Source organism: Camarhynchus parvulus, chromosome 1A (assembly GCF_901933205.1).
Source record: "Camarhynchus parvulus chromosome 1A, STF_HiC, whole genome shotgun sequence".
Lineage (NCBI taxonomy): Eukaryota > Metazoa > Chordata > Aves > Passeriformes > Thraupidae > Camarhynchus > Camarhynchus parvulus.
In genome coordinates, this window is record NC_044586.1 from 19,952,822 (window position 1) to 19,976,266 (window position 23,445).

At 43.2% G+C, this 23,445-nt stretch overlaps 1 protein-coding gene across 5 annotated transcripts in view; it reads right to left on the reverse strand.

Annotated features, from left to right (window-relative positions):
* Positions 1 to 23,445, reverse strand: part of SYN3 (synapsin III) — a 199,848-nt gene that overhangs the window by 36,494 nt on the left and 139,909 nt on the right. For all 5 annotated transcript variants that reach the window (XM_030960732.1, XM_030960731.1, XM_030960734.1 and 2 more), the window contains one exon: positions 1,702 to 1,764. In XM_030960732.1, the coding sequence (XP_030816592.1) occupies positions 1,702 to 1,764 (63 nt within the window). The remainder of the gene's footprint in view (positions 1 to 1,701; positions 1,765 to 23,445) is intronic.

Consider the following 23,445-nt stretch of genomic DNA (forward strand, 5'->3'; position numbering starts at 1 on the left):
CTAATTTCATAATAGGCTAAAGTAAACTTGGCTTCAGACCAATTCTTTCTTCTAAGATGCTGGCTGTTAGCCTATCTTTATCTGGAATGACTTCCTACATACCCTCCTTGTACCTCTGAGTACAATTGTGCCAGGAGTCTGAATAGAAATTCTCTTCCTCCTTAACTTGTGACAGCAAAAATCAATATAGTTAAAGAATAAAAAGGGAGGGAAATTATGAGGTGAAGGAAGATCTGGTGTGTGCTGCAGAAGACAATAGCTAAATGTTCTGCTGAGAGTTTTGTCTGGAAATGCTGTTGAGATTGGAGTACTTCTCTGATTCTGCCCTCATTTCTGTAGCCACTAAGGATCCTTGGTGCATGAGACACATGAAGCCCTGCATTACAGGTGAAATGGCAGAGCAGTCAGAGACATGCAGGCTTGCAAGGTCTCAGGAGAGAGGTTTTCCTCCTGGTTTGTCCTGGTTGGTTTTTGCTAATTAAACCCTTCCTGGGAACAAGCTAGTGGCTCCCTACAAGCACCTCTAGGCTATCTGCACACACTCTAATTCAATGACACCTCTGCCTGCTTAACATAGGCAGTACCAATATATTAACCAACATTTCCTGCTTATTTACATGTTTGTTCCTTGAGGCTGAAAGCCAGCTCCACCACTGGCACAGGGATCTGTGCCCACTTCCTCCCCAGCAGCTACCATCCAGACAGGGGAACATTGCAACCAGAGCAAGAAAGATTATTAGATCCTCCATGTACAATCCAGCAAGCCAGAAAGGGCTTCTGTTTCCAGAGCACAAACAAACAAACTGTACCAAGTTTAAATTTGGTGTAACTATATATATTTTTCAGGCAAAGTGTGAGGCCAGGAGAAGGTCTGTCTGCACTAGGGAGGCGCTGTGACAGGCGTATCAGTTACCAAGTTCATGTACCACTCATTTGGATTCAGAGATGATACCTCAATTTTGTACTTCTGATCAAACCAAGTTTTAGACAGATAGGGGATGCCTTTTGAAAAGATATATGCAAGAAAGAGGAGACTCAAGCGCAGTAGGAATGTGCGGGTGATGCCTCACTGAAAGGGGAGTCCAGTCACCCCAAAAACCAGAGGCTGCTAATTCACCGGGGGAATAAAGATCCCAGAGAGCCTGGGAAAAACAAACAGGTCCTTCTGGGTAGTGAACTGTTTTTCAGGGTTTCTTGGCAGGCAACCAGCCACTCTGCTTTGTAAGGTCTTGTTCTTCCTTGCAAGGAGGAAAAAATAACTGAAGGGCTCCCATTTTTGAATAAGGTCATCATAATGCACTCAAGAAGCCCAGTGCCACAGCTCCTCATTGTGAGTGCTATGGGGTGTAGCTGCACTTTACAGGTGCTTGAATAAACAATACTACCACTTTCAGGAGAAGAGAGAATATATAAAAGACAAGCCTAATGACTTCAGCTCAGCCAGCTTTTCCCCCACACTTCACCAACCCCCCTTCCCGCATCCCAGACAGCCTCCAACCCAATCCCACTGCCTGTCTCCAAGTGCGTGACAGCGGAAAAAGGCCTTTTCTCCCACAGGAACAGCCAGTGCGACCCAGATAGGTTGTGGGGAGGTTTAACCCCTTGGCTGGCTCGTCACATGCCATGTGTAATCACAGGAATGCTGAGCCACATATGTATCTGTTTCCAGATATATATATATATTTTTTTTTTTTTGCTTACCTTCCCCATTCCAGCATGAGCATGTCCCAGCTTGACCACTACAGGAAAATTTGGAGTTGTGAGCTGAAAGACAAAAGGACCCATTCATCAGATTATTTTTTCCCCCAGCCACTCTATTTGTAATAATTTTCTTTTATTTAGTAGCTTCTACCCCCTTCCTGGATGCTGTAAACTGCATGATAAGAAGGCCAAATAAAGTTTGCCTGGATGATAGGGCAGTGAGCAAATAGCGCTTTACTGGATCCCATATGATTGAAAATGGAGGCCTGGCAGAATTCCTCAGATCTGACCCACTTCTGCTGTGTGATAGCAGTTTTCCCACTCTGTACATAAGGATTTGTGTACACTCATATGCATGTAAAACACTGTTGCACTTGCAAGCCTGAGTAAGTGAATACTTTCAGATGCTGAAAACACCTGAATGGTGAGAAAGACAAGTGTTGTTTGGTCTTCTCCACACGGACTGCTTTGGCCTTAATAGTGAGTGCACTCCTCCCATCCACAGGGAGGGTGGGGGGACAAGGAGAGAAGGAAGTGGGGCCAACACTTAGGTGCAACTCACAGAGTCCATCTATTCATAAAGCCTGTTCTTCCCTACCTTCAGGGGTGGGTATAATAAAATAGAAGAAAACAAAGAAGGATTGGAATCAGCAATAAAAATAGAAAAAGTAATATGTTCTCCCTGGCTTGTGTGGTGTTTCCATTGGGAAGGGTCCTGCAACCCAAGGCATACAAGGTCCTCTTAGAGCACATGTGGAATTGGTTTTACTTGAAGAACTGCAAGTGCCCTCTCTGCCTCTTCTTCTCCAGTTTCAAGTTTGTGCAAGGATTCACTTGGAGTGATCAGCTCAGAGCTGGGCGGCTGTACTGGTAGGAAGTACACATGTCAGGAGTAAGTAGGATATATGCACCACATTTCCCCTATGTACTGGTTGGTCCAATTCTACACCTCTGCTTGGCATCCCTGTGCCCTTCATCTTATCCTGTGCTTATGATTCTTGTGATCTAAGTGCTGTTTGTTCAGTATATAGCTGGTTATTTTTTATTGCATATTTAATTTCCTTTAAAGACACTTTTATCTTTGCTTAAGTGCCTGAAGTGATGAGCTCTATTCATTAAGCAGTTAACCTGGAGATCTGGCAAAGGGAGGCAGTTGAATTTTGATGGATAAATGGGTCTCCTATTTATTTATGTTTGAGAATAGATAAACAACTTGTTCTTGTGCTAATTACCAATTGTCTGTATGGGCAGGCAGGCACTACGCCCTAAAGATAGAATGGTGCTGCAGTCTCCATCTGTGGCAGTTCACTATAAATAACGAAATTAGTAATGAACACTGATATGTTTTGCTATTCGGCTGCTTATATAAAGAAATGTCACAGGAGAGGGGAACAGTGAGTGCACCATGTCCTCAAACAGCCTGTGTCCCTTTCTTCAGGCAGAAAGCTGAAGAAAGATCCTCTTCGGACCACAGAAGGGCACGATAAATCACAGTCCTGGCACAGGCTGAAACCAGCACCACTGCTTCAGAAGAAGAGGCAAAAGACTGACAGGTGGCCATCCTGAAGTCAAATAGTTACATATATGTCCAGGCACATGCTTTTGTCCTCTATTTCACCTTTGCCTCTTTAATTCATTGTAAGAGCCTGAAGTTTAATTTATGCTGGCATAAATGAATCAACTGGAGGACTGCACCTGAGGCTTACTGAAGATAGGGTTCTGGATGGACCATGCCAGGCCTTTAATGCTGGAAGATGAAAGGCAGCCTAGTAGTTGGGGCACCCACCTGCTCCGGCTCTGGGAGATGTGGCTCGCTTCCCAGCTCTCTCATCCCTGCCCCATGTGTCCTGTTTGAGCCAAAGTGCTTGCAAGCCCTGGCCTCTGTTCCCTGTTTGGGAGTGGAGGCAGCAGCTGTTCCTACGGAGCAGGAAAAGCAAACTGCACACTGTGAGCCCGCCTGATAGCCTGGCAAGGAGGCCAGAGAAGTGTGCAGGATAGATAATGCTCTATCGCCAGCTCAAAGCAGACAGAGGCAGGAAGCAATGTCTCTGCTGCCCTGCTTTTTGTCCCCTGCCTGTGATGTGCTGGGGAGCCTGCTCGGGCATGGGGCCCAGCAGTGGGAAGCATCTGTTTTCCTGTATACATGCAAAGAAAGTTTGGGATGCAGTAAACAACCCAAGTTTACTGTTAGTCTGGAAAATACCACCGGCAATGACAACGTGCTGCACAAACTTCTCCCTTTCTCTTTGCTTCTTGGAAACATCAGCTCAGCTTTCTTACTAAGGCTTGATCTCATGCCACGTAGGAGTGATCAGCATGTTGGGGTCACATGTGGCTTGGCCTAGGCATAGCACTTGGGGCTTGAGGTGAGACAGATCCAGACTGTGAACATGAGGTAGCCTTGCTGGGAAAGGCTCCAGAGAAATGCTAGTGCACGGTTAGCCAGGAATCTGCCTCTGCTGCTGAAAACCCACCAGACTTCCACATACATGAACCTGCCTTATGGGGGAACCAACAAGAGAGCATGGCACATGCACAGAGCTGCATTATATAATGAGGTTATCTAGTGACAGTGGAGTGCCCTTAGCCTGTGCTGAAGTTAAGTGTAATCAAAAGCTCTCCACAGTCTGCGGGACTAAAGCAACCAGAGTCCACAACCATGCACTGGAAAGCCCTTGCTGAAGTGGTGGAAGTGGTTGAACACCACTGCAGCCAACAGGGAGACCTCCAGCTTCCACCAGAGTCTTGCTGGGACTCAAGTCCCATTTTTGTTGCTAATAAGGTGGCCAGCCAACATACTTGGCAAGCACCCAGATGGATAGGGAAGCCAAAAGAAGGGAGAATCTATTATGCACACAACTCTGATGCAATACACACACAAACACAGTGAGAAGATCTGTAGGTGGCCGAAGCCACCACAAGGGCTGACTCCTGAGATGAGTATTTACACATACTGAGTCATAAATTTCCCAGGAAAAAAGATTATTATAATCACAGAATAGCATCACATTTTAATAAGAAAAGCATGTTTTTACTGAAACCATGCGAAGACGTATATCTGTGTCTTTCTATGTGTTCCTCTTCTCTCAGAAAAATAGTGAAAAACACTTTGATAATTTTAAAATGTGCATGAACTGTTGACAGGACTGTTATAGATGAAGGTAGCAGGTTTTGGGATGGGACTGTAGTGCTGCAGCTAGCTCAGTGATCATATGCAGGGTGTTAGTTCATACGCATAACTCAACCCTTTGAATTAAAATCTTAAAAATGTATTCCCAGAGGTTGTGGTAAAGCCTTGAGGTGCCAAGGATTACATAAATGTCTAGAGCTTGTTGTATGTAGAGGCCTGTTAAGAGTCAAACAGCAATTTGAATCCTGAACTAGCAACTCATCCATGTCTTTGGTAGTAGGGAAGAGAGTCATGAAAGTTTTTTCCAGCTTAGAAGACCGATGGCCCAAAGTGTACCATTTCAGCCCCTGATTTTCAGAGCTCTGCTCTGTGTGTAATGTCACTGCAAAGACGACTTTGCGCTTTATCAGTTTTGGCAGTGATGTGTAAAATGAGTGCTGGTATGCACACATTAGCCTTTATTTGAAAACAGCATGGCCATCAACTGTGACACTTTCCCCTTTACCTTCTGCCCCTCCTTTCCAAAAAATAATGAGGGCTTCAGTACTTCTTGTAAATTTATGAATATTTTCTCTATTCTTTTCTGGTGGAGAAGTAGAACAGAGTTAGATCTAAACTGATCTGAAGGAAGGAATGTTAGACAGGCAGCGTTCAAAGCCAGGTTGGACAAGGTCTTGAGCAACTTGGTCTAGTGGGAGATGTTCCTGCACATGGCAGCAGGGATGACAGATGATCTTTAAGGTCCCTTCCAACCCCTTAACATTTGATGATTCTATGAAACCTGTGAGACCCTCAAGAGAGAGGCTGATTTTAAGTTTGTGATTTTTTGTAGCGTCCTGTAGTTCATGAACAAAGTAGAATGTCTCTTTTGATTTCGTTCTGCTATGTATAGTTTTGTGCATTAGTTCACTTTAGCTAGTTCATTTTATACAATTAACTTTCAGTTTCTAGAACTATTCTTTCTTCTGCAAAACCCTTCCAATCAATGCTAAAATAAATAGTACAGGCTGCAATTACATAATGGAGGAAAACTCCCCCATATTAGGAGGAATTTGGGGTGGTGGGAGATGGAGTCATTAAAACTTTGTTCTCTTGGCATTAGTATTGTATTACCATAGCATCCAGTGTTTTCAACCAGGCCAGAAGGCCCCATTGCACAGGGTATTGTAATTTTGCCCTCACCCTTCCCTCATAAGTAATATTCTGAATTTTTCTTTTATACTCTAAAACTGATTTTTATGTTTACTTAGCTGCTTTCACTTGTATGATGACAAAGTCTGGTTTGGGTGGGTACCTAATGGACGATGGGAATGTTGTTCATGCACTTGAGACCTAAATGTTGGAAGTAACGTGTGTGGCACTTCCCTGGTGTCAATCAAGTTGAAGGAGATGTGAACATATAATTTCCTGTAAAAGCAAGCAAGCTGATTCAAACCTACAGGAAAATAATGATGTCATGACATTATGTCATTGTGTTTATGGAACTATCTTACTAAAAACTTGAGCTGAAGATCAGCGCTGGCAAGATCAGGGCCACATGCGATATGGTTTCCTGTAAGACACACACCTGTGTGTTGATTACTGAATTGTAATTAGAGCACAATGAAGAAAAAGATTGTTATCTGGGGAAAGAGGGCCTCAAGACAGTTGAAGTAAATCCTGAGGAAGAGTAGGTATCTGCAAAGGTCTCAGGAGGAAGGAGGAGATAGGGGGTATGACGAGAAAAGCAGTGAGATACTTGTGACAGGAGGAGTTCAATGACAGGTGGATCACAACAGCATTATATACAGGTGGGATCTGAAGCAGTGGGGCAGTTGATGGATGAGATGGCAGCAGTGTGGTAAAAATATCCTTTGATTCTCCCATTGCTTAAAAAGTACGACAAAAGAGAGAGAGAAAAATAAAGAAACCTCAACAGCAGCATGACCTAATCCCCACATCCTCGAGTAAAAAAACCACAAACCAATGTTTCAGGGCTCCTAACACTTTCTGTGGTTAGAATGGGTCATGGAAGTGAATAAAAAGTGGTAAGCACAAACCGGAACATTTTGTCATTGATTCCACCTCTAATGTTATGTAACTTCTTTATTTGACACAAGACATATTTGGGTTCCCCTAGTGGAGAATAGGAGTGTGAGCATATGATATTACTCTCATTCCTTTGGAGCGTCAAGTGTGAGAATTATACTAACATATCCAGACAAGCAGATGCTCAGCAAAAAACCCCAAAATGCAGTATGTGTGTGCTTGTATTCACACACATATCTAGCAGTCCTGGTTGATAAATCCCCTCTACCACATATCAAATCACAAGCAAGTTTTTAAAAGGTTCTATGACTTCATAGAAAATTTCTATAAGTCCTTAATGCATTATGTTCACTTGGCTATTTCGAGAATGGTGCCTTAAAGGAAGCTTATCTTTCCTTTTTTGCTAGGAGAGTGAATACATTCTCCCAAGTCCTTATGTTGAGAAACTGTCCAAATATTTTTTGTGGGATGCAGTGAAAAAGAAGAAGAAACTCGAGTTTCATTTTCCTCCTGACCTGAATTGTGTGCCTTTTGCTGTATTTTCCTCTAATTAGAAAATTCCATCCCACATGTAAATGCATTGCAAAGGAAGAGATGGTGAACACCAGTTGTTAACTGTAGCATCTCAGTTATGGTAAAAGATATAAGGAGACAGATGAGAAATAAAATGCTTTATGAATTTATGCTGGAGTCTTCAAAGCCATCACTTTCCTAAGAATCCTTGAGGTTCACAAGATACTGGCCAACAAACCTCTCTTCACTTGGCAGGTATGGCTGTTCCCTTTTCTTTGGGAAAACTCCGAATTCTCACTGATTTCAAAATGGGCAGCATGGGGTTTCTTTGGAGAGAAAAAACTTCCCTAGACTTCATGGAGGAAAACAGCCTTTTGCAACAAGTGTCACTGAAGCCAGTCATGACCCAGTTACTGCGGGTTTCTAATCTCACCACACAGTCTCCTGCAGGTACATTTCTGTCACCAAAGGACAATGTGTATATGGTTCTCACCCTGACTTTTACACACAGGGAAGCTGTGTGTGCTGACTGCAAAGCTGGGAGGCCCGCACATGACTCCAAGGGCTTAGTTGCTATTTCACACCCTTCTGTAGCACATCTGAGAGCAGTGCAGTTATGTCAGTGTAAAATAAGAAGCAGGTCCTGGGCTTAGTACATTCATTGAGAAATACCTGCCTGCCACAGAAATGGCTACGAAGTATTCTGGTAAGCCTCATGCCCTTGTGAGTGCCAATGACCACATGCAGACTTGGCCAGCATTGCCATGTCAGGTGCTGGCATGAGCAATGAGCCATGGGTGCTGCCTGGCACAGGCAATGGGATACTGGAATATTTGAAATACTCTCTGGGCTCCTGAAAGCTCTTGGGCAATGAATCACCACCTCCTTCCTTCTTGCCCTTCTTCAGCACTGAAAGCTATAGAAATAGCATCACAGAGGACCAGGCACAGTTGGACTTCTTTGAAAGATTAATTTTTTATACTTTTTTAAAAGCACAGTTAATAATCTTGATTAATGCCTCAGGAGGGACTTTGGACATAAAGAAGAATGAGGATTACGGGAAGTATCACCCTGCAGTTGGCATCTCATGCCACATCTATACAAGTAAATAGAACAATGACATAGCAAGGACACTGGCTCTGATTTGCCTATACTGTTAAATTGTTAGAACAACCTCTGGCATATTCTGTCTCAAGATGAATAAGCTTCTCCCAAGCAATTCCCAAGCACAACATGGAACCACCATAAGTCTGCAGACATGCCCCACATAACACTGGAGGCTAGAAGAGCTTGATAACACAGCTGTGGCTGGGCCATGACAGAGCTACTGGAGAATGAGCCTGGCACTGTATGGTTTGCTACTGCTCATATAGCCTCTGTGTGCCCCACTGGGTTGAGCAGGAGAGTAGTTCTTATCTTGCATTATTTATTATATTTGTCTGCTGCCACACTAGCGTTTCATTTTGGTTGTACACACAAATGGTCTATCTCATGCAGCCAAATGTCATACCATTCCCATATGACAGTTTCCACTGACTAGTTTTTTCAGGCTGACTTCACAGTGGGTCCTTTTTTGGCTTACAGCCACACATATTTACACCACATTTCTTTTGCCCGCTGACCTGGAAAGTCAGGTATTGCCTCACACGAGAAATGTTTGAGCTAGGGGCTCAGTTTGTTCTGTTTTACAGCTAGACCATATTTTCAGCTTTTTGAGCCCTTAGGCTCATGCAGGAATTGAAATACTTTGCTAATGTGGACTGGAGTAAAATACACATCCCCTACTTTTTGTGCTCTGGGGCACAAATGTGGGGAGTAAATCCTGTTCCATGGATTTCCCTCCTTCTTGGGATGCACGTGGAGTTAAACAGTGGCAACAACCCTTCTTAACCTGAATTTGTTGTGGTGTCTTTCTTAGGCACCTAGAGCAGGTGGGGGCCAGGTATGAGCTCTGCTCTTCCTACATCCTCATTCTTGTGCTTCACAGTTTCAAGCTTCTTTTTCCAGATAAAAATCTTCTGTGTTTATCCAGACTAACTTTTGGCTCATGTCAGAGACATTGAGGACATGAAAGGCAGCCATTGTATCCCATGTTTGAATTAGCTCTGTGTCTGTTGAGATTTCTTGGGAACTTTCAAATTACATGTTTTCAGTAGGAGCCAAAAACTGTAGGAAGGGCTGTATTTCACAATCTCTCCAAATTCAGCAATAGCTTGGGAAGGAGAATGAGGTCCCAGGGGGCAAATTTTATATTTTGAAAGGTGGAAGTATCATGTTTCAATGATTCAGTGAATGAGCACTAATTAACTTCTTCCCCCATCCCCAGTCCAAATAGGACATGGAACGCTTTCAAACTGCAAAAGGGAAATTTTTCTGACATGCATTTCATTTCTCTATGTTTCATTCTTGAGGGTTTTGGGGGTATTAAAAAACTTGAAACCTCTCAAGAGCTGAGAAATACGTTTTCCTGTCTAAGGCTTCAAGGGCATCAGTCCACATTGGCACCACTTGGGTATTTGTTTCCCTCTTGTGTCTCATTCCATGAGAAAAGATACAATCCTGCCCCACCTGTTTGATAAAGCCCCTAGAGCTCCCAATGAAGTGGAAGAAGCTGTGGGGTGACCTGTGCTCCTAACTGTCTGCAAACTCAGTGCCGAGAGACAGCCTAGTTCGATTAGCAATGAAAAACAGAAAGGGAGATCAAGCAGGCTCCACACAGGACACAGGCAGAGTTATTTTCAGCTTGGACTGGCTTCTGTTTATATCTTTCCCAGCTGTAACAAGGAAGGGGCTCCTGAAGTGAAAGCATTCAGACGAAGACAGAAGAAACCACTGTGTGGATCAGCCTTTTTCATCTCGCAACCACCACCTCAGCCAGTGGCATTTTTCCCCCGCTGAGCACACATTGATGTACCACAGGCTGCAACAGCCAAGAATGGTGAGAAGCAGGAAGCAGAGAAATTCCTTTTGGAGTAACACATAGACCCTCTTCTTTACCTTGGGCGAGCCTGGAGTAGCAAAGGATGCTGTGGTCTCTGTGAGCCCACTCCTGTTTGTCTAGAGAGAAAGGGTTCACCCTTTACTGGAAAAAGAGGTGGAGACCTGAGCTGATTTCATCTCTGAGGCAATATCTCCACTTCTCAGGGATAAATGAGAAAAATATGAGTGAGTGGGTCCACGCCCAGTACAGGAAGATATTTGTTTTTTTCCCAGGCACAGTACTGAGGCTGTTGTGGGATCCAGGTAGGATTTCGGAATGTGAGCAGAAACCCACATGGAGGTAACCAGGGATGTGCCCAAAAGAAGGGCATTGGGTTCAGCAGAAGAGCTCATGCCAGGCACTCTGGTTGGAGGTAGAACGAGGCACAGTCAAAGTCTGAAACTAGTCTGGAAAGATGTGTTTCTTTTAAAATGTGTTTCTTGAATACAATTCTACCTCTTTTCTTCCCATCAAACTTCATGCCATTAAATTATTTTTCAAAAATAGTTGCTGAAATCTTCTATTGAGGTCATTGTTATTATTATCATGGAGGTAGTGCCAGCACCTCAGTAATGCATCAGCTGAACTTCTCTGCAGAGTTCCTGTGCTACACAAACTGTTGCTATCAAAATACACAGATCAAATTTCAGGGGAGCAGGAGTACCTTTTAAACAACAAATCTTTGCACAGACAAAGGAAATAGTTCGCTTTCTCAAAGAAGATAAATCATACCTTAACTGTTTAGGTTTACATAAAGGCTGCAAAGTAAAGTTAATGTGCAAAAAATTAGGTTGAAATGAGAGAAGCCAAATGGACTTTTCATTTTTTCTTGGTTTCATTTCTTAAACTGCGAAATCAAAGAGAGTTTTTTAAACAAAGAGAGTTTTGTATTCTTGCAGACCCCTCAACTGATTGGTTTTCATCCATCGGTTGTAGGTGGGACAATAAAGAAAATATTCAAAACTTCCCATACAGAAGTGGCTTGGCTAATTCCATCCTCAGAGAGTAGCAGGTGTCCGTGCTATGAATCATAGTGCACTTTTGGACTTCAGTAGCAAGAATCTCTGATACTGGACCTTGAGGACAGAGTGCTATTTCATATGCATTTTGTAGACAGCCCTAATTAGTTAAATTAGTTTGTCTGCATCATAAATGTAAAGCAGCGCACATTGGATTTGTCTCTAATTGTGGCATTGCTCTGGTGATGGGTTGCAGACTTCTTTTTTTTTTTTAACTTTCTCATTAGTGCTTAGCTTTAGGCATTTGTGAGAAACCACAGCCTCCTAAAGCTCCCACTCCTGTCCTCTTAATTTTGACTCACGAGGTTTTAATGGATGAACAGAAGGCAAAGAAAGCCTTTGGTTCTCATACCATTCAGCAAACCTCCGGCTGGCACTGGCATTGTTTGGGAACCCTTGTGGGGATGAAAGCAAACTCTGTACAGATGTGGCCTCTTCTGAGACTGCCCTTTGAGGCCTGTTGATTCTCAGAACAAAAAGCACGTGAGGAGGGTGACTGGCAGGGGATTTCCATGGAGTGCTCTAAGTGAAATTATTTTAAACTGATCCTGCACCACACAGGGATAATAATAGTCCTTGGTGGAAGGGGTTCCCAAAAGCACAAATGCTGCTCTGATCCTTTCTTTGTACAGAGCAAATTTTTCCATAACCTCAGTGGGACACTGTGTGGAGATTCTCTGGGTTGATAGGCTCATGAAGCACATCATGATGCAGGCCCACCAGTTTGGAGCAGGAAAATGTAGGGCTGCATGAATGTGGCAAAAAACCCACATGTAAATGACTTGTGAAGGGACAGTTTGGGTGTTTCCGTTCCCAGACCTTTCTGGGGAGGTAGCATGGGGCTGGCCTACATGGATCTGGCTGCTGCTGTGTATTTTTGGACCTCGGTCTCCACCTGTAAGAAGTTAATGGAGTGAAGCCATCTCGTTGGCTATCTCTGTGCCTACTGGGAAGACACGTCCACAGGGAGCTAATGACAAATCCTGTCCTTTCTTCCTAAACCCTCACACCAGGAGTTTATGAGGCATGATATGCGAACCCTGCGCCACGGAAGGATTAACCAGCTCTCCAAAACTGGGAGTGGTAAATGGGATCCCTCCTGAAACAAATCCCACTGTGAGTACAACCACTGATTAAATTGGGGCTTTGGATGGTAAAACTGTAACCAGGGCAGGAAATTTGATTGCATCCATCAATCCAGCTGTCTGACCTCATGCGGCTGATGCTGTCCTGAGCTCATCACTGCGGCAGCACGGCATCGCACACGTAAGGTTTGGAGCCCCAGCCACACCGAGGGCAATGGGAGTCAGCTCATTCATTTTGATGAGGCCATGCTTTCTTTTGCAATATCTGGTAAAGAAAGTTTGTCTCAAATTCCTCTCCTACCCTGAGGTATTTTCACTGTTTTATTGCTCAGTGATGTAACCTTTAAGCAATCTGTATGAAGATGGTCTTTCATGCCCAAAGCTGAGGCCGACTGAGAGTAGAGGGACAGCTGAGAGGCTGTGGCCATTCACCCAGCTTATGATGCAAGGTCCCAGGGGAACATGGACCAAAGCAACCTTGAAGCATCCCCACAGCAGGGAGAAGCAAGCTTTTTCAGGAATTTGGAGCAGTGCTGGGAAAGCTCAGAGAGAGGGGGAAGCTGCTGACCCCTTCCTCTCTTTCTCATCTCTTCCCACACATCTGTGAGGTCTCAGATGAGGTCATTGAGGACAGGCTGGAGGCTGGGACTCTTCGTTCTAGGGTGGCACATCTCCATGCCACACCAGCACTGGCCTGGGACCACAGACCTCATTTGCCCCAAAGTTTCCAGGTTGCCAAGTAATGCCAGGAGACACAAATTACTTCTATATGTGATTTCATTCTTTTATGCCGTAAGCTAATTGCTTCCTTGTGCCACAATATGTCCCAGCTGTTGGTCTTTATCTGTTTCTGGGTTTCTTCTGTCACTCTAGAGCATGGGCAATTTAGAAATGGTTCCCACATTTCCTCTTTTACTTCAAAAGAAACAAGAAAACAAAACACTCTCAGGCAAAACCTGCCTGCTCCTAACAGTACTTCTCCATGTGAGAGGATCCAAGATCAGATTTTCTAAATATTACTTATCAAAAGGGTTACTCTGCATTTGTTGATGAAGAGCAGAGCTTCTTTGAGGATGCTGCACACATAGAAGTACAGACAGAACTGGGACAAGCTAAGCTGTGCAGTATGTGACAAAGACAGTGTTAATGTTTAACATAGTGAGACTACTTGTCAAAGCTTACAAAGTCTGGCTTGGGAGGGAAAATAAGGACCCTTCGTTTGTAAAATTTGGTGTAAACCTTCTGCGTCCCCACCAAAAGATGATATTAATTATATTGAATTCACATCTTTAGATCCAGTGGGCTGGTTGAGAGGTGATTAGGTGGTACACAGTACTGCATAGAGAGCCAGAGATCAGATTTTCATAGCTACAAGCAATCCATGTGAAAAAGGGATTAAACAGGTCCTTCTTCTCCAAGCACTGCCTTAAACCATTTCCTGACACCCAATATTATTTTTAATGTGCTTTCAAGATATAAAGTAGTATATCAGTTTTAATATTTTTCAACTGCAAATATGTTATGAAGGGAAGAGAAGATGTATAAGGAGTTGCCCAGAGAGGTGGGTGAACTTGGCAGCAAAATTCAAAGCTGACCTTTTCAAAGTATTAATCACTGGCTAAGCTAACATCTGGCATGTAACTTCAACAGAAGACAGGATGCTGAGTTTACGGAAAGAGTGAGCGGGAATTTTTCAGTGAATCAGTAGGAAGACAGAAATGGCTGTATGGAATAGGTGTGAATTGTTAGGGAGCTGCCTACATGGGATGAAGCAGGGGCTATTTTGTTTAATTCAGTGCGAATGTTGCAGAAGACAGACGCCCATGGACACCCTGATTCTTGGTTCCTACTACTCTCCTTTGCTTGCAGCTTATTGATGGATACCAGTGACATAAAGAATTACATACCCAGGTACAAACTGGACCAGCTCTGAACCTCAGTGACTCTACTTCAGTCTCATTAGTTTGGTGTGTCCTGGGAGTGCCAGCTGGTGGCCAGAACTTTTAACCCAAGCAATGGCCAGCAAGAGAGGTCTGTGTTGTTCATGAGCATAGTGAGTTGCAGAATGCAGCTTAAAATGCAGTTGGGCAAATATATACAGCAATTAGGAGGGTAGACTTAAACTGTGCAGGAAATTTTTGTAAGGAATGGGGTTTATAGTGACTTCAGATGACATTAATAATAGTCATTAATAATAATTATAGACATTAATAATAATTATAAGAATGATAGGTGCTACTGCTATTCCTCACCAGCTCCTCTCTGTAAACACGATCACAAGAGTCAGCAGAGAATGGATACTTTGGCCCTTTGGGTCAAGCTTGGGACAGGGGCTTTGCTTGCCAGCTTGGCTATGGGAAGTGTGTCATTTAGTGGAAACTCATTTGGGGTGTGAGGCCAAAACACAGCATGAGTTCTGGCAGTAGTGGAGGGCTGGAACTCCTTTCTGTGAGATAGCAGCCCAAGCCCAGCTGGCCAGGCAGTCAAAGCACTGGCACTCAGAGCTCACATTGTGAACCTCACGTTAGATGTGCCTCACATTTGCAAAGGATGATACAATATATGTCAAGCGAAGAAAGGAGTTTCAGTCTGTAGAAGTGTGCCAGCACTGGGGCTTTTTGCAAGTGGAAAGATCATAGGGCTGAACCTTTACACTGCTCAGGGAGACACAGGCAACAAGAAGGGAGGAAGCCCCATAGACACCATGGCCTTTTTCAGAGGTTTGTAGTGACTGCAGATGACAGTGAAATGCAGTCTGTCAGAGTACTGTCAGGTGCTAAAAGAGAAGCATAATCCCATCATGCATTAGCTCCTGCTCACCCTCTTCACTGCAAATATAGCCCAAGTTCCCAGATATGGAGGAATAAGAGCTTAGATCTAGGGTTCAATGGACTTGGTCAGCTTGAGAAAATGATTCAGATAAAGCCAGCACTGATTGAAAACAGAGGGCAGCTCCTCTGGTAAGTGATGCTTCAGTGCTGCCAGCTTAGGGCTGAGGTCTTCAATGCACTAGGCATTGTACAAAACCAGAATGCAAACATCCAAGCAAAACACAACTAGTGAATAAACAGGAAAGCTGGTGAGTGCAGGTGTAGCGGGAAGATGGTCAGCACAAATGAGTAAACACCACATTGTGACAGAAAATTGTCACTGCTCCTAAACACTTACCTGGCTAATCAGAAGTAGATCCTGCGGAAGCACAGGAGTAGATCCTCCCAGTGTAAGCTATTCTGAGACTGATTATTTGACAGGTGGAGATGTGAGAAAGCACCAGAGTGAAGCAGGTCCTTCAGCCATTCCCACAATACTGAGTTTTCCCGGGCGTGCCAGCCAAGTGTGCTCAAGCCAGAGTTTCTGTGTTACCTAACCCACAGGCCTGGACCTGATCTGTAGTAACACTTCTGATGAGATTTCATACACTCCTTAGCTTAGATGAAGTCTAAGGATGCAATGAAAGAACTAAGCTCTTCTTGAAGTTGAGTTCTTAACTTCCAGAATAAAAGCCTAGGATTTGGAAACGTGAGATTGGCAGATTTACACTGATGAAAACTCAGTTTTGAGCATGGTCTGACAGAGCTCTGACATTGCCCGTCTGGGTGTGGTGGAAAGTATACTTGTTTTCAAATCCATGCATTGGGAAGAACTTGCAGAGGGATTTTTTTCTTGGAGACAAGATGACCTATTATCAATATATATGCTTATAAATTAGAGTATATTATGCTGAATACTTTGGAAAACACACCACAATTTATAGTCAAAACAGAGACAATGAAGGAGAATTATCTTCATTTGGGGAATGAAGAACTGAAGCACTGGGAGATTAAGTGACTTGCCATGAATCAAACAGGCAATCTGTGACAAAGCCAAGAATAAAATCCAGATCCCACTGCAGCAACCTAACTAGGAACATCCTTCCCATTGAATAGTTTAATTAACATAAAATAAGCAGCAAGTTGACTCAACGTGTTTTTAATTTTACTTGTGTACTTCAGAGAACACAATAATTGCATTTTATAATCTAAAAATAAACAAACACATATGTTTGTTAGAAAAACAACAGGCACACAGGAAAAATAATTCTTCCTTCTATTATATTTGGTGTGGAGTCCTTCATTAGGACTAAAATTGTTATGTGAAGTGAAGGAAGAAGGCAAAGAACTCTCTCCTTCTGTGCTAGTTCATTAGAATTAAAAATAAGTCTTCTTTTAGGTTTGTGCTGAGTGCCAGGGCTCTGTGTAAACAGAGAGTCAAAGGACGGATTCTTTAAGCACAGATTCCATCAAATCCACCACATCCTCAGTCATCTCAGCAATCTGCAGAGGGCAAGAGGCAGAACTGAGAATTTGCTAGCACCTTTGCAATTAGAAAGGGTCCAAAGATGGAAAGAGGTCTGGAAAGCACCTGAGCCCTCCCATATCCTGAAAAGGAAGATAACAGCAAAAAGGGATACAATAGCAAATCCTGGTCAAGGGAAAGATGTCTTTTAAACTCAGCAACAAATCTGTCTAGTCTTTGAAGTTAGCTACACCAGGCTTCATTCCCAGACAGCAGGGTGGGCATTCCTCTCTAAAATTAAGCCCCTGGCAATTGCTTCCCCCAGGAATAGGCATGTACTGAGTGCAGGAAAGCTACATGTGAGTGATATAATAAGATTTGAAGAGCAAGAGAGACAGAAGAACTGATTTAGACCTCATGGGAACATTCACGGAGCCTTTTCTACATGCAAAACACTTGCATTGAATTAAGCTAAATCAATATAAGCCAGCTGGAAAGTGATCAATGGGGATGGCATTCCCAGGCAAACAAGAGATCATTTTGCAGGGGCTGCCTACCAGCCTAGTGCCACGTAGCCCTGGCCAGCACAGATTCACTGGGAGGGTCAAAAGGCAGCAGCGCTTGTGGTAACCACTCTTGCAATGCATGACGCAATCAGAGACCATGTCTGCAGCTACTCCCCTGCCAGAGGACAGCCACATCACCAGCCCTGACAGGGAGCCCTGGGCCTGAGGCAACTGCCCCTGTGGATGGCAGTGGAGCAGCTGGAGCCTGGTGCTGTGCTAGGATGATGACCCTCCTTGCCAGTGCAGAGCACGTGCTGAACAACTGCAAGTCTGCCCAAGGCATGTTTTGTATGTAGATCAGCCTTCACTAACTTGGGCTGTCTTCTGCAACTCCTTTCCCACAGTTAAAGTGAAACTAGAATATTTGGCAGGTCTCTGGCTTTTGTCTATGGAGCTGAAAAGGCACAACTCTCTCTTCCTGTGACATTGCTGCCAATATAACACAAACCCTGCTTTGGTTTTCACTGGGGTGATTTTACACAAATTTTTTTGTCTTTAAGGAATGTCAGGAAAATGTGAGTAATATTTGATACACCCAGCATTATGCCTAAGATTGCATTTTGAAGCAGAAACTTGGCAAACTGGAACCTGGTGGCTGCATCCTTCCAGCCACCGCATCCCTTCCAGGAGAAACTGCCCCTGTTGCACTCTACTTTTCTTTCACAATCAAAGCTTGAAGACATTTAAAAGTTACAGATAGATCCCTTTCTTGAGTCCAGGTTTGCATTACTTAAACTGAAGCGTTGCTAAATAAAGCAGGTTTCTGTCACACTCCTCCAATCAGTCACCTGTCACTCAACATTAGACATGCATGAATCTCATTTTTATATCTGCAGCAGCCAGCCTGGACAAAGTTTAATATCAGTAGAGATCAGTTGGAGGTTTCAGACCCTGGTTTGTCCAAACCACCTGAGATACATACCTCAGGCTGAGAATAGGTGTTCCACAGTAATACCTGTATTCCTTCTCACTGATGACAAAGACACTGCTGGTGACCAGATCAAATATATACATTTACAGGATACATGTGTGGATTTGGTTGAATGAAATTGATTTTGACTAATGCCCTGGTGCCCACAGGTAAAAAAAACCTAAGAAAGTTCTCTGAATGGAAGAAAAATCCTCACCTTACTGGAGCTAATGTTCTCTGGGCATATGGAGGGTAACCTTGAAAAATTTAAATAGGGCTTGTTGCCTGCCAGCAGAAGTTGGGGGCTGTGGAAAGGAAGGAGCCAGGTTTGCTCTAAGATGCTGGGAAGTGGTACTGGAGTGGTAACTGGAGTGACTGTGTGTGGAAATGTGGACAATCTGTGTCCTTGTGGCCTCCACTGCTCAGTGATTACAGGTAATTATGCTTAGGTGATTCTTCAGGTGAATGGCTCTACATCACTCAGAGGTGGCTTTATTTTTTGACAACAGCTGGCTCTGGATTACTGGATGCTTCTAGTGGTTTTGAATTAAGCCTGATATCTGTGGCTCACCAGGATCCTGCAACACAGGAATTTGAAGAGTACTGGCTTCCATGTAGAAATGAAACATGTGAACCACATGTCACTAAGCAGTAAGATAACCAGGGGTAAGGGCAGCAGAGTTTTGGATTGTCAAGGGATTGAAAATCCAAACTCCTTGATCAGGAGAAGCCGACTCTTTAGGAAGACAGCAAACATGGCTGGAACTTGAGAAAAAGCAGTCAAAATCTACTGGATGAGCCAGAGCTATTTTTTGGAAATGCCATTAAAATTTGCCAGCCAAAGGAAATTACCTAATTCAGACTAAAAGCTACACAAGACAGACAGTACTGTTATGCCACAGAGGATGCCATTACAAGACAGGAGAGTGGCAGCAGAATAGAATATTGAGCATGAAGCTGCCTCACAAGGCTGCACACAGATCTACTAACACCACAAGTCAGGACAAGGACATGTATTTGGAAAAACCTTCAAGGACCACGATAATTTCTATCTCTGTCCAAGACACTGCCCAGCATGGACAAAGAGGACAATAGCACCATGTTGGCAGGCAACATTTCATGGGACCAGCAAGCAGTGCTGCAGAGGATTAGAGCACTACCTGCTCAAAAGCAAAGGAACATGTGTCTTGAACATGAGACTGGTACAAGCTGAAATGTTGCCAGGAACAGGCGTGTTAGCATAGCAAGTAAAACTACAGGCAATTGACCATAAATAAATGAAGCTTGGGACTTAGTGTGGTGAGCTAATTCCTGTTAGAGTTGTGACTAAACTCATGGGCAATTAGCAAATTGGAAGAAGTACAATTTATAATCACACCAAGAGAAAAAAATTACCCACGAATAAAAACATGCCACTCCCTTAATTTCATTAAAGAGGTAATTCACCAAACAGGCAGAAGATCAAAACGATTGAAAAATAATTTGAGGATATCTTCCAAGGGAAAGGGAACCTGTTAAGGCTTGTCACAATTACTGAAATCACAGGCCAGTCAAGTGAAAACTCCCATGGCATGGGAACAGTTGGTCAGCTGATGCAGTCTGGCATAAATTCCTTTATGTTGGAGAAATGAGGTATTTATTTCAGAGACAGCCTTACTAGATAGCCATAAAGGTGATCATATCCATTTTTGCTAGGTTTACTCACATGGCATAGCTATTTGCTAACACAGCATGAGACATTATGAGACATTTTATTACTGGTCCAAATTTACACTCAGTACAACAGGTTGGTAGGAAGCAAAATTAAAATGAGAAACCACCCAGTGGAAAAGTGTAAGGATGTAAGGAAGTTAACTGCTACCTCCATTTAGCATTGCTAAATTATAGGATTTTAGAGAAGATGAGTGGTTTGTCAGCTACACGGGTCTCCTTCAGCAAAAATCTGAAGAAGTAAGAATGTCTAAAATGTTAGAAAGTGATCAAACTAAAGCCTAGCACATCTACAAAGAAACAAATGAGGTAGAACAAACTTTTAAGGACTGAGGTCCTGGAACCATCCACTCCTTCATGAAAGAAAAGCAGTCGATCTATAAAAATAACATATCTGGCATTCTATGTTTTTGTTGGTGAAGGTGCACAGGGAGAACTGTATTTTGAAAGCAGCAACTGCCTTGATGACAGGCCCATGTTATGCACCGATGAACTGAAAGTCAGGCCCCAGTGAAATGCATCTCCTTCAGATATGATAGCTCTTAATAATTTCTGAACAGGCACAGCTCACTCAGGACTACTGTTTAGCGCAATGCAGTGGGGAAGTACTGCATTAGTTGACATTCAGGATAAGCATCTCTTGAAGTCAAAATAATTTTGCAATTACTCAGAAACTGATTGTACTTTCATCACAATACTGATCTGGCAAAAGATCACATATCAGTCCAGTATAACTTGGGAAAAGCAAACTAAAAAGCGTTTGAAATGCAAGGTTTCAGCAATTCACAATGGCTTATCTCTTTGTGAAAAAATGTCATCAAGACAGTATTTTCTGTGGACATTTCAATGGAAATGTCAAATGAAAGCAGGAGGATTTTAAACACTAGGAGAAGAATACATTTCCCTTAAATGCAGATTTTTTTTTCTTTAAAACAGTCAAGCGACAATACTTTTTATGCCAAGTGGGACTTTTGGGACATTGAAAATCACACAAAACTTGTAATTCTGTGATGGCCTATCTGCTATTTTCTGCCAGGCTTATCATAAAATCTCTTTTGTTATCATAAAAATGACAAATCAACAGCACAGATCTAAGAGAAGCACTTATGAATATTCTGGGAACCTAAATGAAGCTAGTTACAACTATTAATAATTGCAGAGTTAATTAGACTGCTGAGGTACTTAGATATGTAAGGACCATTTCTGTGGTCTGGAATTGAATGCTTTTGGGACAGAGCGGCAAAGCACTGCAGCTGTATTGGAAACAGCTGAAACAACCTTTGTTTTATCACAGCACCATTTCCTAACTTCTAAACCCATTCCCCCTAAAAATCTCCCATAAACCATAAAATGCCAACAAGAAAAATAAAGCAAAACAGAAGGGATGTCCTTAAAATAAAATATTGAATTAAATTTCCTTCTGGACTCCTCATAAGGTTCTCCCATCCCAATAAGGGAATAGTGACATTGGTTCAAGGTGTCATCCCCTGTCTGAGTCATTCAGCTGCACAGAAGGGAAGGGAAAGGGAAAGCATTTTGAATAGGTCTCCAGAGCTTTAGCCCACTGAATTCCTCCACAGCACAATCTCTGGAAGAAGTGGAGGAACCCCTTGAGCAGGAAGTGATTCAGAAACATACGATGTCTGTTTGCAGTGACTCACAACACATCAATAGCAGAATTGTCCAGAGACCTATAGAATGTCAGAACTCTTTTTATACCATTGTGCAAGCACAAGTACCAAGAAACATATGTTTCCTATCACTCAGACTAGCTTTATGCTAGACTAATACATAATAATCTCTCTTGCTTGAAAACATTCCTGGTCTTGCATAGATGTGGTCAGCATATTATTATTATTACTATTAGCATCATCATTAGCATAATCATCATCACATATGTTTCTGTTGAAGATTGCATAGATGCAATTACAATTTGTACTTTGTTTCCAGCAGACTGCACTGTGTCAATATATACACTGTGGATAGTGTGTATGTTTAACACTGTCCTCTACAAGCAGGTTCCATGGAGACATGCCATTGCCTGATGTCTCTGTGGCTGATCACAACTTACTGTAAGATACTGGTTTACCTTTTGAAAATTTTTTTCCTTCTGGTGACCGTTCAGGATGGAATATTCCACCCTGAGTGCTTCCCTTAAGAAGAATAGATGGAATATTTCAGGGAAACCAGAAGGCTTAATAGAAATGAACTCAGACACACAAGCAAAAGAGTTGGTTTGCCCATAGTGAAGAATATTTGTGACTGCTACCTTGTGAATCTGAGAGCTTCAGCTATGAAAAGAGCCAATGAAGGGTAGCAGTCCCTGAAGTTTTTTAATAATTACAAAAATTTGTCTTCATGTCACTGTCACTTTGGTCAAGTTTCAAACTTCTGGTACCTGCAGTTAGCATCTGCCAAAGACTTACCCCATGTGTATCAAAACATCTCCCAGTGCTAAGCAGGTTTCTGAAGTACAGAGGCTCACTGAGATCCTCCCCTGCAATTACAGGTGCTGCAGGTACTGAACTGAAGCAAGGCAGTCTGTGGGTGTGGAAACATGAACAAACAAATGTAGGGAAGCATATTACTTTTTGTGAACTGGTACGTAGCAATTATCCCTGTTCATTCTTACCCTGCATAAAATGGGATAATTCACAGCAATTTACCTTTCAATAAAAGGCAAGTAAACTGCCCTGCATTTACAGCATGGTGAGAGCTGTCAGCAGACAGACACCAGTTTGTGGTCACAAGGAGCTGATGGGATGTGCTACTGCATGGTGACCTTTCTGCACCTCTCTCCCTTTCTTTGGGACATGTGGGGCATGCCACACTCCCTGTGCTGGGCTAACACTGGGGCCACCAATAATGCCATGGTTTAAACACGGGAAAAACAAGAATCAGCTCTGGGAAGGAGTGGTTTTATCCAGGAAGCAGTGGAAAGTCAGCTGATGACACTGGGATTGAAGACTGCTATGAAGGAGGAAACTAGAAGTAAAGTCTGGCCATGTGAGAATAAGGATGGGACACAAGAGCAGAGTATATGGGGACCAGTGGGACATAGAGACCATGAGCAAAGACAGCAGAGATGTGATCTGATATGCAGTGATAAGGAAGGCAAGGAGTAGCTGGGCAAGGAACTATGGACCAAAGAGCAAGGTGTTGACAAGGGTCTTTTGGAAGGCAGGTATCTCACAGGGATTAAGGGGCAAACAGAAAACTGGGATGGGCTGGAGAGAGTTAGAAACAAAGGGGTGCACTGTGAATGAACAGATACCTGGGAAGGGAGTCTGAGTGAAGAAACAAGCAGGCAGGCAGAGTCAGAGAGGGGAGGGAGCCAGGATAAAGGCTCCCTCCCCTCCCATGGATAGAGAGCCAGGGATAAAGGCACTGGATGGGTCAGCCAAGGCCAGTGGCGCCGGTGACAAATACTGGGACTTAGTGGGCACCATGCTTATGACAGGGAAGAATAGGACAGATAATAAAACCAACTACATGAGGAGAATGGGGCTTGCCTAAGGAGCCAGGATT